Genomic DNA, 12,296 nt, shown 5'->3' on the forward strand with positions numbered 1-12,296 from the left:
ATAAGTCAGGGAGGGCAACGTGGGCAGCTTCTAGGTCTAGCCAGGAAGTGGAACCTGAAGGCGAAAAAGAGGTGACAATTTGCGAGAAATGGGAGGCTAGGTAATAAAGTTTTATATCTGGAAGGCCTCTGCCACCAGCATCAACCGGTCTCTTCAAGACATTGGCCGAAATTCGGGGGGGTCTGTGGTTCCAGATAAAGTGGACCAAAGCCCTCTGAATATCTCGGAGAAGAGTGGCTGGTACAGCAACAGGAATTCATTCAACAGATATTCATTTTAACCGATATGATCCTGCCCAGCCAAGAAATAATGAGATGATTCCAAGAGTTTAGGTCAGCCTGCATTTTGGAAAAAAGAGGTGGGAAGTTCTCACAATAGAGAAGATCATAACGGGAAGTGAGGTAAATCCCCAAATATCGGATCCGTTTGGGTTGCCATTTAAAAAACTTTCACTTTTTAATATTTTGTTGCAAATCCTTTGCAGGCAATTACAGCCTGAAGTCTGGAACGCATAGACATCACCAGACGCTGGGTTTCATCCCTGGTGATGCTCTACCAGGCCTCTACTGCAAATGTCTTCAGTTCCTGCTTATACTTGGGGCATTTTCCCTTCAGTTTTGTCCTCATCAAGTGAAATGCATGCTCAATCGGATTCAGGTCAGGGGATTGACTTGGCCATTGCATAACATTCCACTTTTTAGACTTAAAAAACTCTTTGGTTGCTTTTGCAGTATGCTTCAGGTTATTGTCCATCTGCACTGTGAAGCGCCATCCAATGAGTTCTGAAGCATTTGACTGAATAGGAGCATATAATATTGCCCGAAACACTTCAGAATTCATTCTGCTGCTTTTGTCAGCAGTCACATCATCAATAAATACAAATGAACCAGTTCCATTGGCAGCCATACATGCCCACGCCATGACACTACCACCACCATGCTTCACTGATGAAGTGGAATGTTTTTGGATCATGAGCAGTTCCTTCCCTTCTCCATACTCTTCTCTTCCCATCACTCTGGTACAAGTTGATCTTTGTCTCATCTGTCCATAGGATGTTGTTCCAGAACTGTAATGGCTTTTTTAGATGTTGTTTGGCAAACTCTAATCTGGTCTTCCTGTTTTTGAGGCTCACCAATGGTTTACATCTTGTGGTGAACCCTCTATATTCACTCTTGTGAAGTCTTCTCTTGATTGTTGACTATGACACATATACACCTACCTCCTGGAGAGTGTTCTTGATTTGGCCAACTGTTGTGAAGGGGTTTTTCTTCACCAGGGAAATAATTGTTCTGTCATCCACCACAGTTGTTTTCCGTGGTCTTCCGGGTCTTTTGGTGTTGCTGAGCTCTCCGGTGCGTTCTTTCTTTTTAAGAATGTTCCAAACAGTTGATTTTGCCACACCTAATGTTTTTGCTATCTCTCTGATGGGTTTGTTTTGATTTTTCAGCCTACTGATGGCATGCTTCACTGATAGTGACAGCTCTTTGGATCTCATATTGAGAGTCAACACCAACTGATTCCAAATGCACATACATATACACACTAGCTGGAGTACCCGATGTTGCCCGGGATTTTAAGAATGTTTGTTTACACATCATCCTCCAACAAACCTCTCCTTAGGCAGGTCTCACGAAAGTGTGGCAAACTTCCCCATCCACAGTCCTAAGGTCTTTGACGGAAGTAGGACCTGTAACGGTGTAAAGCAAACTTCGGAGATAGAAGCATTCAAAATTTGACGGATGTACAATGTAAACACGGCCAAGATCTTCTGCTGCTCTGATACCAGGATGACTGTGTACTTCCTGGTTGCTGGATCGCACTATGAAATGCACAGCAACTACTTCCAGTTCCTTGTGCAGCTGTTTCCGGCATTCAGGGTCTCCACGGTGTATAAGATTCATCCAATCAGTTTTACCCTTCAGGGGCTGACAATAGTGCGGTCCAGCAAGACAAAAAAGTTTGGTCGCCACTGTTGACACCATCTAGTTGTGTAAGTTGATGCATGAGCAAGTATAAATAACAATTTGTGCTGCAGAGCTGCGTTTTTGCATCCCAGTATAGTTGCCATCTTTATGGGCCTGACTGTAAATCAGATGGATCTCTCCTCATGGATGCAGATATCAACTTTTACCATATTCAGACTCATAATAAGCCTGGCTTAATATCAATAACGGTTCCTCAGTGCAGGTTTGCTGACTGTGTCTACAGTGCAGGGGTGTTCCCAATGGAGGGTGCCGGCGATGTCGGCAGTGCGGGGGTGCCAGCGGTGTCCTCAGTGCAGGTTTGCTGTGTTGGCAGTGCAAGGGTGTTCTCAATGCAGGGTGTTGGCAGAGCGGGGGTGCCGGCAGTGTCCTCAGTGCATGTGTGCTGGTGGTGTCCTCAGTGTGGGAGTGCCGGCAGTGTGGGGGTCGCTAAGGGTGTCCTGAGTATGTGGGGCAGCATTGCAGGGGTGCCGGCAGTGTCGGCAGTGGGGGATGCTGCCAGTGGAGGTGCCGGCGGTGTCAGCAGGGGGGGGGGTGCCGTCATTGTCAGGCAGCGAGGGATGGCGGGCGCCATCTTCTTTTGCTTCCTATGTGCATATTAAATGGGCTTAACGCTGATTGGCTGAGAGCCGTGACAGACGGCTCTCTCAGCCAATCAGCGTTAAGCCTGCTCAATACAAAACCTCGCGATCCGACAGCGGCATCGCAAGGTTTTGCCTCGGGTGAGGGATCCGGGGCAGGCAGGGAGATCCGAGCTTAGCTCGGATCGCCCCGGATCCCCGAAATTCCCTAATAAATTCATACAGCATTTAAACTCCATGCGAGAGCCATAGTAAATGATGTTCAGAGACTTAGATTATATGCTACAGAATAAAATTAAATAATTCCTTAGTACAGTGTGTACCAAAATGTATGTTATAAAATCAAATTATGAAATGCAACAAAAATAACATTTTAATATTTTTATTATTGACCTTGCAGATGGCCTAAGAAGAATTATGTCCAAATCTGCATCTAACAATAAACCAAAGAGGACAATGCTTTTATTCTGTGTTTTAGGTGTAGAACCATGAGAGACCTTTGCTTGTAAACTGTGGGCTAAATCCTTTTCTAATTCCGTACCTGACCTGTAGAGTGCGAATGCTATGCAAAAATTGTGTTTTTTCATTATTTAAAAATTAACAATTAATTTCGATTTCAAATTTTTTTTAGTTGCTTCTGCCGTGTTTTAATATGCTCGTATGTAAAATTTCACAATCTTGGCTTGTAAACTGTGGATTTGTATAGAAAGACAGAATGACAGAAGGACAAATTTTCATTTTTATATAGTAGATATACACACACACACAATTCTTATTTGTACACAACTATTCCTATTCTAAATTGCAGGTCTATTTATAATTCATTCAGTTTTTTCCTAAAAAGTCAAAGTGAGCACTAGCCTTATTGGTACACTTTTCCTTGTTGTCTGACTCAGGTAATTTATTAATAAGGTGAATGCAAAGAATGTGGCTAACTTATGTTTTGCTCAAAGGTTTTTTTCTTAGTTAGGATTTGTCTGTATGCAGGATTGAAGTCTCCTAACCAACCAACATTTAGATGTTGGTTGGTCAGATATAATAAAGTGCAATGCTTTATGGGATTCCTTGTCTCAGCTAAATGGCAGGCTTAGTAAAGCTGGGTACACACTGGCAGATATATTGGCCGATCAATTGATCAGCCAATATATTGTGTGCCTGTCGGCCAGTGTGAACGACGTCGTTCACAGACATATTGCGGCGGCTGTGCTACACAGTCGATGGCAGGTATATCTGTCCATCATGCGGTGTGTGAACGGGCGGTCAGCCGACCAACCGTACGCTTGCAGCAGAGGCCGCGGGGGCGACGTGAACCCCGGCAAGAAGACAGATGAGGCCAGGAGGCCGCTCTAAAAAAAGAGAAGGACGGCTCTGATTCAGAGCGAGCGCTCTGTCAGAGTGTCCGGCTCTGAATCAGGGCCTCAGTGTATAAGCATATGGTCAGCGACGCTTCTTGGGTTTCATAGTATTTAACAGTTTAGTTTGAAAGTGCTTGCTGTGGTAGGTGAGACCATTTATGCTTTGTAATATTTCCGGTCCTTGCTTCTCCGCTATATCAACATATATTGGCACTACCCTGGAAGTATTTTGCTCTATGGCAGTCACCAGACACCACTCTGATACCCACTTGTGCCAAGACTCTTGCAGTGAATGTGTGGACATGACAAGAAAAGATACCCTACTAGATTCGATCACCATGTTAGCTGCAGAAATGGCCAGCGCTCCAGCTGCCTGGTCACGGTGCTCAACATAACCTCGGTAACCGTTCTGCTCCAAAACCCCAGCAATATCAGCAGCCACATCTTCATCCCGCTCACTGTACCACAAGGAGAACTCATATGAGTAGAATGATGCGCACATAGCTGATGTGGTGATATGATTGCCATGCAGCACTTAATCATTGTTATTAGATACTTCTTACTTGTAAATGGCATGCTTCCTATGCCTAGCCTAGGTTCATAAATATTGTACCTGAAGTATAGGTACATTTTATTTTTTTAAGCAAATACATCAAGTCAGTCACATGGCCGCCTCTCTCAACTCTTCTATAACACTTCCAAGCTTCATCCCAGAAGATCTCAAAGCCTCACATTTCTCCTTTAGCTCAACCTGGGCTTCCTTCAACTTGTTGTTTAATTCCACATAGGAGCAGCTCTGCAAGTACTTCTTATCCCACTCACTGGGAGGATCATGAGTGGGTATTGAGGATTCTGTCACAAAAGTATTGCAAGGAACAAGGTAAGTCCTGGACTCATTATGTAATATGTTCTGAGGTCTATGTTATGCTATAATAAGTATGTTTTATGCTTACCCTCACTGAGGTCGCAGACAAACACAGGATCAGATGCTACAACAGTACGAATATCTTCCAGAATCTGCTCTACGCTAGGGGGTTCTGGCCGAGACGGAAGAACAATGCGCTTCTTTGCTCTGGATGTCATCTCAAAAATGCTTCATAGAAATAAATCTAGATGTCCGAAGCAAAAAGAAAATATATATCCTGTGTATTAAGGTTTACATTATGTACAAGGATGCAGGGTTTACTTGTTAAGAGGAAATATTATATATTTTGAAATTAGAAGAACAATTCTGATTTATATATTAATTTTAGATTAGTAAAGGTTTGAGGAGTGCCTGGTTATATACATTTTAAAAGTTATAAGAGTATATGTGGTGATGTCAACATATTAGACAGTGGAAGGAGGTATGTGTGCTGCCGTGTATGTACTACAATGTAAAAGTACAATCCCAGATGTTTATGTAATATTGAGTCAACAATATGACAACAAAAAAGAATCATATCTGAACAGAAATTATATACAACTATAAAACCAACCCTCTGTACAACTGTGCATGAGTACAGTGGTAGACGTGTGCATCTCAGTCACAACTCACTTGTTGCTAAGTGCACTTAACTGGGTGACAACAGAATAATCATGGTCCTTGCTTCTCTGCTATATCAACATATATTGAAACTACCCTGGAAAGCATTTTGCTCTATGGCAGTCCCCAGACACCACTCTGATACCCAATTGTGCCAAGACTCTTGCAGTGAATGTCAAGAAAAGATTCCCTACTGGATTGTATCACCATGTGAGCTGCAGAAATGGCTAGCGCTCCAGCTGCCTGGTCACGGTGCTCAATATAACCTCGGTAACCATTCTGCTCCAAAACCTCAGCAATATCAGCAGCCATGTGAAGATAGAGAGGCGGTCTATGCAGAGCTGCGAGTATGCAAAGATCCATCTCATTTCAGACACATCTCTTGCCTTAAGTATAAGTTGTTGCAAGTCTGCACTGACTGTGGTGAGGTCTACAAAATACATAGATGCCTATGTACCTGTGTATTAGGAGAAGGGGTTAGAGAAATACATGCCCCTATATCTGTTTATTAGGGGAAGCAGCAAGAGAGGTACGTGCCCCTATATCTGTGTATTAGGGGATGCAGCAAGAGAGGTACGTGCCCCTATATCTGTATGTTAGGGGAAGCAGTAAGAGAGGTACGTGCCCCTATATCTGTGTGTTAGGGGAAGCAGCAAGAGAGGTACGTGCCCCCATATCTGTGCATTAGGGGAAGCAGTAAGAGAGGTACGTGCCCTTATATCTGTGCATTAGGGGAAGCAGTAAGAGAGGTACGTGCCCCCATATCTATGTATTAGTGGAAGCAGTAAGAGAGGTACGTGCCCCTATATCTGTATGTTAGGGGAAGCAGTAAGAGAGGTACGTGCCCCTATATCTGTGCATTAGGGGAAGCAGCAAGAGAGGTACGTGCCCCCATATCTGTGCATTAGGGGAAGCAGTAAGAGAGGTACGTGCCCTTATATCTGTGCATTAGGGGAAGCAGTAAGAGAGGTACGTGCCCTTATATCTGTGCATTAGGGGAAGCAGTAAGAGAGGTACGTGCCCTTATATCTGTGCATTAGGGGAATTAGTAAGAGAGGTACGTGCCCCTATATCTGTGCATTAGGGGAAGCAGTAATAGAGGTACGTGCCCCTATATCTGTGTATTAGGGGAAGCACTAATAGAGGTACGTGCCCCTATATCTGTGCATTAGGGGAATCAGTAAGAGAGGTACGTGCCCCTACATCTGTGCATTAGGGGAAGCAGTAAGAGAGGTACGTGCCCCTATATCTGTGCATTAGGGGAAGCAGTAAGAGAGGTACGTGCCCTTATATCTGTGCATTAGGGGAAGCAGTAAGAGAGGTACGTGCCCTTATATCTGTGCATTAGGGGAAGCAGTAAGAGAGGTACGTGCCCTTATATCTATGTATTAGTGGAAGCAGTAAGAGAGGTACGTGCACCTATATCTGTATGTTAGGGGAAGCAGTTAGAGAGGTACGTGCCCCTATATCTGTGTGTTAGGGGAAGCAGTAAGAGAGGTACGTGCCCCCATATCTGTGTATTAGTGGAAGCAGTAAGAGAGGTACGTGCCCCCTATATCTGTGTATTAGGGGAAGCAGTAAGAGAGGTACGTGCCCCTATATCTGTGTATTAGGGGAAGCAGTAAGAGAGGTACGTGCCCCCATATCTGTGTATTAGTGGAAGCAGTAAGAGAGGTACGTGCCCCCTATATCTGTGTATTAGGGGAAGCAGTAAGAGAGGTACGTGCCCCTATATCTGTGTGTTAGGGGAAGCAGTAAGAGAGGTACGTGCCCCTATATCTGTGTATTAGGGGAAGCAGTAAGAGAGGTACGTGCCCCCATATCTGTGTATTAGTGGAAGCAGTAAGAGAGGTACGTGCCCCCTATATCTGTGTATTAGGGGAAGCAGTAAGACAGGTACGTGCCCCTATATCTGTGTGTTAGGGGAAGCAGTAAGAGAGGTACGTGCCCCTATATCTGTGTATTAGGGGAAGCAGTAAGAGAGGTACGTGCCCCCATATCTGTGTATTAGTGGAAGCAGTAAGAGAGGTACGTGCCCCCTATATCTGTGTATTAGGGGAAGCAGTAAGAGAGGTAGGTGACTTGATAGCGCTATATAATAGGATATATGAAACTTTGCTTATCCTGATATCTATTTATTTAAAGAAGGTGGGAAGTATGTGTCCTGATTCTATGTATTAGGAGCAAGTATGAGGTACAGTATAAGTCCAGGTATCTATGTATTAGTGGGTGAGAGGTATTTGTTCGGATTGGTACGTTTTATGGACTTTCCGAATGTCCACATTATTAGCATGTCGACACTAAAGAAATGTCAACAAAACAGTGAGTCCAGGTGGTGTGGTGATCACTTACCTCTATTCAACTCCAGCTGTGTCTTTCGGTATTATCTGCCACTGGTGAGTTATGTAAAACAGTGCAGAGGTCTAGTTCCACATAAGAAATTGCTTTGTAACAAACGAATACTTTTTGTCTCACATGGACTAGACTAAAGGTTCACGATTAACTTGTTACATTAAAATATATATATATTATTGATGTGTGAGCTAAACAAAAGTTTATATTACGTTAATAATGTAACTATCTTTCATTATAAATTCCCCACACTTTTTAGCAACAGGTTCACCTCATGACATATTAAAATCAACAAAGCATATACAAAACAACCTGCTGAAATTTGTACCGTTCTTTTCCGGAAGCACAGAGGCAGCAGGGTCCGCCAGGCCAGGTTGGAGCGAATCATTAATTGCAGACACTAGAGAAACAGCGTACTTTAGTAAGTGTCTTCGTTCTGTAAGCCATATTTGCTAGGACAATTATCTGCCTCAGTCACAAGAGGTCTTCTTTAAAATGGCCTCTGTGGTAGTCTTACAGCTCCTGCACTGGGGACACTTATTTTTTCTTTCAAAACGCATGCGCTATCACAGTGTTCATTAGGGACTGATATAATTAGACGTTACAGCAGCAAAGTCTGTTCCGAGTTGTGGGCGCCATCTACCGATGGAAAGTTCGAATTTACTCTTCCTTGAAGCAAATACTTGGCTTATGCCTCAGTTGTGCCAAGTCGTGTGTTCTATGTTTCTCTATGGTACATGCACTGTAGTAAATTAATATGTTTAATAAAACGAATATTTGCCCAATAAATGGATTGTATTATTATTATATTATTATTATTATTATAGTTTACTGGCACCAGATTGGAGTTTATTCATTAATTAGTATCTTATGTTCTTCAAGAGGTATATGACTTCAAGGGGCCCATTTATCGTTGAATATTTGAGGTAAAATTCCCGAAAACACACGTTTTCGGGGGTTTACCTCCAATATTAAGTACCCCTCGATGTTTCAAGGAGGGACCACAGCAGGTATCTCCGAAACCTGCTGCGATCCCTCCATTGCCGCTGGCAGGCACCTTGAATATTTGAGGTAAAATTCCCAAAAACACGTTTTCGGGGGTTTACCTCCAATATTAAGTACCCCTTGATGTTTCAAGGAGGGACCGCAGCAGGTATCTCCGAAACCTGCTGCGATCCCTCCATTGCCGCTGGCAGGCACCTCCCCCATAGGTTTCTATGGGGGATGCGATGCTGCCAAATGTAACAATATCTGAAATGCAAAGCATTCCCAATATTGGCCCCAGCAGCTAACGCCATCTCAAGATAGCGTTAGCCGCTGTAGCCTATAGGTACTTACCACATATCAGCTGGTTGGAGGGATCTCCCGGAAGCCTCCACCGGCAATGGGCGCCGCTCATGTGCAGTCCGCGGGACTGCGCATGCGCAGCAGCCCGGAGTGCACTCCGGCCACATCGCAAGGACCAGTGGCAGATTAGGGTCCACATGGGCCTGGAGCTCAAATTTACAACAGGGCCTATTGTGTGCTGCCTCAAGGGGTGTGACTAGTGATGTGGTGGGGAATGAGCCGTGCTGTGGGGGTGTGGTCTGCATAATAGCTGTGGCTAGCGCCTTCCTTTAATCATCTCAATTGCACCCCCCACTCTGCTTATTTCAACAGTGTAATGTGAAAGTCTACAAATAAAAGGAGATACCCTTTGCTAAAGTGATAAAAAAGAATGGCACTTAATGATCATATGAACCTGAAACTTCCCTACTAAAGAGCATGTGGGTCACTTAGTGATCACATGAATATGACACCTCCCTACTAAAGGTCCCGTTAGAACTGTGACTGAGCAGACCAATCATGTCTCCGCAGCTTCCTATCTCTGTCTGGCAGACATCTTACGGTTATTGACATAAAAGTCTCACATATCGCCACAAAAGGGCTGTTTGTGATAAATTGGCCACATATTGTTAAAGTGAAAATTAAGCCTAGTAGGCTACTGGTCATTTTTTCTGTAATACATAGCAGTAAGCATCACAAAGATCAGTTTGTGGTATTTCTGACTGGAACCCACTGTCTAAAATTGAAATAAAAGGCTGTTTTAAATGCTTCTCTATTCTGATAAATACTGTCAGCAATACAGTCTAATCGCCAAAATATATTCTCTCTAATAAATTATTAATTTTAGTGTCTTAATATGGGCACAAGTACATTTTAGATATATATTTTACTGTTTACAGTTTGGACAGGATGAAACTTACATATACATGAACTGCCATAATATATGTGCTTTAGGACTAAGCTCAACTGCACACTGCAGTTGCTTGTGACATCACAATTATTGATGACATCACAGAACTACTTGTACAGCTGTTGAAACATTTGAAGCTCTGTTTTCAGAAACTCCAAACTGCGCAGTCACATCTTGTGATATTGCAAGTTTGCTTTATTCTCTAAGAGCCCCATTGTTGTCTTCTGACATAACATGGGAACTATTATGAGAAAAAAACCTCCAGACAAAGCAGGGAGACAAAAAAACCGAGGAAAACAGACCAAAAAAGCAGAGAGATGCAGAGGAAAGGAGGCAGGCCAGGCAAAAACAGCTAAGAGAGAGGTGAGAATAAACAATGCATTTGTAGCAGGTGTACAAAGAGGCTGGGAGAGGTTTGCTGGATTTCTAAAAAAGAAAAGAGATCAGTTCATAACATGTTCATGCATGCAGCAGATGTACCAGATTTTGGCGAGTGAGACACAGGAGAAACGTTGACGTTGCTAAAGATCCAGGGGAGGGATGCAGCCATTGAGTAGGCCAGACAAACCTTTCCATAAGAGATGACCAAAAAGAAGCCAGGTAAAGCAGCTATACAGAGACGCTGGGACAGGTTTGCTGGATTTGTAAAAAAGAAGAAAAATCAATTCATAACAGCAATTAGCAGAGGCCAACCAGGCATCCCACTGGTTCAGCAAACTGCAGAAGAGAGCTGCACCATGCCCACCAGCCACCAAACCACAGACACTGTACCTTTAACAGTGGAACAATTTACTTTCCACTCACTACTTGGAAAGGGAGGTTATGGCAAAGTAATGCTGGCAACAGATGCTATTCGTAGGGAAAGAGTGGCAGTGAAAATCTTAAAGAAGAGAGCATTGATTAACATCTTAAAGAAGCCAGCAATAATAGAACATGAGAACAGTTTGGTTGAGTGTCAGCTACTTGAAATGTCACATGAGAGCATTTTTATGATCCATGGTTATGCAGCCTTCCACACAGAGAGCTATCTATACTGTGAAATGGAACTGGCTGGCGGAGGGGATCTGTTTGATTTTGTGAAGACCTCACCAGTGGACCTAACCACAATAAAATTTATAGCTGCTGAACTGGTTTGTGGATTGCAGTTCATACATTCAAGAGGAATTATTCACAGAGACCTCAAATAGGAGAACATATTACTAACCACAGAGGGTCATGTTAAAATCACAGACTTTGGTCTGGCCCTATTGAATGCATATGGACAAACCAATGCCAAAGTACTTGGTGGGACTAAGGGCTATAATGCTCCAGAAATTATAACTTGCCAGCCGTACAGTGCTGGTGTGGATTGGTTCGCATATGGTGTTATTTTATATATATTCACCCTACGCAAGTACCCTTTTAATGGAGAGTCAGCTTCTGTGGTAAACACAATAATCCTTACTCAAGAACCAACGTATTCAGGGCTTACTGATCCTGTAACAAATGACATTATAACAAAGCTCCTGTGTAAAGAACAGACCCTCTGGCTTGGAGTAAATGGCAATGTGCGAAAACACCGCTTCTTCTCTTCGATTAACTGGGCAGCGACAGAGACTGGAAAAACAGCATCCCCAGTTATACTGCACAAGGACTATATGGATCTAGATGAAAAACAGCAAATTCCTTTGTCCCATAGTGAAGTGTTGAAAGAACCAATTACCATCACGAACCAAAGGCTTTTTGATAACATTCAATTTGTGTGCCCTAAATGGGGTAACATTTATCACAACATGCCAATGGAAGCAGACACTATGCCATCAGACAAAGACCTGGACTAACAAAAAGCAGAAAAATCTGCAGTCCTAAAAACATCTTGTTCCTGCGTTGTATGCTGCCTACCCCAAACTCGGCTACGTCCCTGGAGATGCACAATCTGCCACCTGCCCTGATCTTGGCTACGTCTCAGGAGATGCAGTCTGCCGCCAGCCCTGACCTTGGCTACAGTCCTGGAGATGCACTGTCTGCCGCCTGTGCGACCTCCGCTACATCCCAGGAGATGCACTGTCTGCCGCCTGTTCGACCTCGGCTTCATCCCTGGAGATGCACTATCTGCCGCCTGCCCTGACCTCTGCTATGTCCCTGGAGATGCACTGTCTGCCGCCTGTTTGACCTCGGCTACATCCCAGGAGATGCACTGTCTGTCACCTGTTTGACCATGGCTACGTCCCTGGAGATGCACTGTCTGCCGCCTGCCCTGACCTCGGCTACATCCTTGGAGATGCA

At 43.8% G+C, this 12,296-nt stretch overlaps 1 protein-coding gene and 1 pseudogene across 3 annotated transcripts; one reads left to right on the top strand and one right to left on the bottom strand.

Moving 5' to 3' along the window:
* Window positions 1-2,929: 2,929 nt before the first annotated feature.
* On the bottom strand, window positions 2,930-8,224 carry CUNH19orf25 (chromosome unknown C19orf25 homolog). Of its 3 annotated transcripts, none has more exons than XM_088460389.1 (3): window positions 8,124-8,224; window positions 4,872-5,027; window positions 2,930-4,770 (listed from the first exon to the last, which is right to left on the bottom strand). In XM_088460389.1, exons 2-3 carry the CDS (start codon window positions 4,999-5,001, stop codon window positions 4,580-4,582), a joined length of 321 nt encoding a protein of 106 aa, XP_088316515.1. In that variant the 5' UTR covers window positions 5,002-5,027; window positions 8,124-8,224; the 3' UTR covers window positions 2,930-4,579. The 3 variants fall into 3 exon arrangements, with proteins under 3 accessions (XP_088316515.1, XP_088316517.1, XP_088316516.1); XM_088460391.1 differs by having other exon boundaries at window positions 8,108-8,191; XM_088460390.1 differs by lacking the exon at window positions 8,124-8,224 and adding an exon at window positions 7,796-8,087.
* Window positions 8,225-10,265: 2,041 nt separating this feature from the next.
* LOC148537800 (protein kinase C delta type-like) lies at window positions 10,266-11,851 on the top strand (annotated as a pseudogene).
* The last annotated feature ends 445 nt before the right edge of the window (window positions 11,852-12,296 follow it).

The sequence above is a fragment of the Taudactylus pleione genome, unplaced genomic scaffold, assembly GCF_031769625.1.
Source record: "Taudactylus pleione unplaced genomic scaffold, aTauple2 ptg000044l, whole genome shotgun sequence".
In the NCBI taxonomy this organism is placed as follows: Eukaryota; Metazoa; Chordata; class Amphibia; order Anura; family Myobatrachidae; genus Taudactylus; species Taudactylus pleione.

Excerpts from the sequence above, each read along its gene's own strand:
- CUNH19orf25 (XM_088460389.1), bottom strand. The coding sequence starts at position 5,001 with ATGACATCCAGAGCAAAGAAGCGCATTGTTCTTCCGTCTCGGCCAGAA. Across the intron at positions 4,771-4,871 it reads TGTCTGCGACCTCAGTGAGG|AATCCTCAATACCCACTCAT; the intron begins GTAAGCATAAAA and ends CTTTTGTGACAG.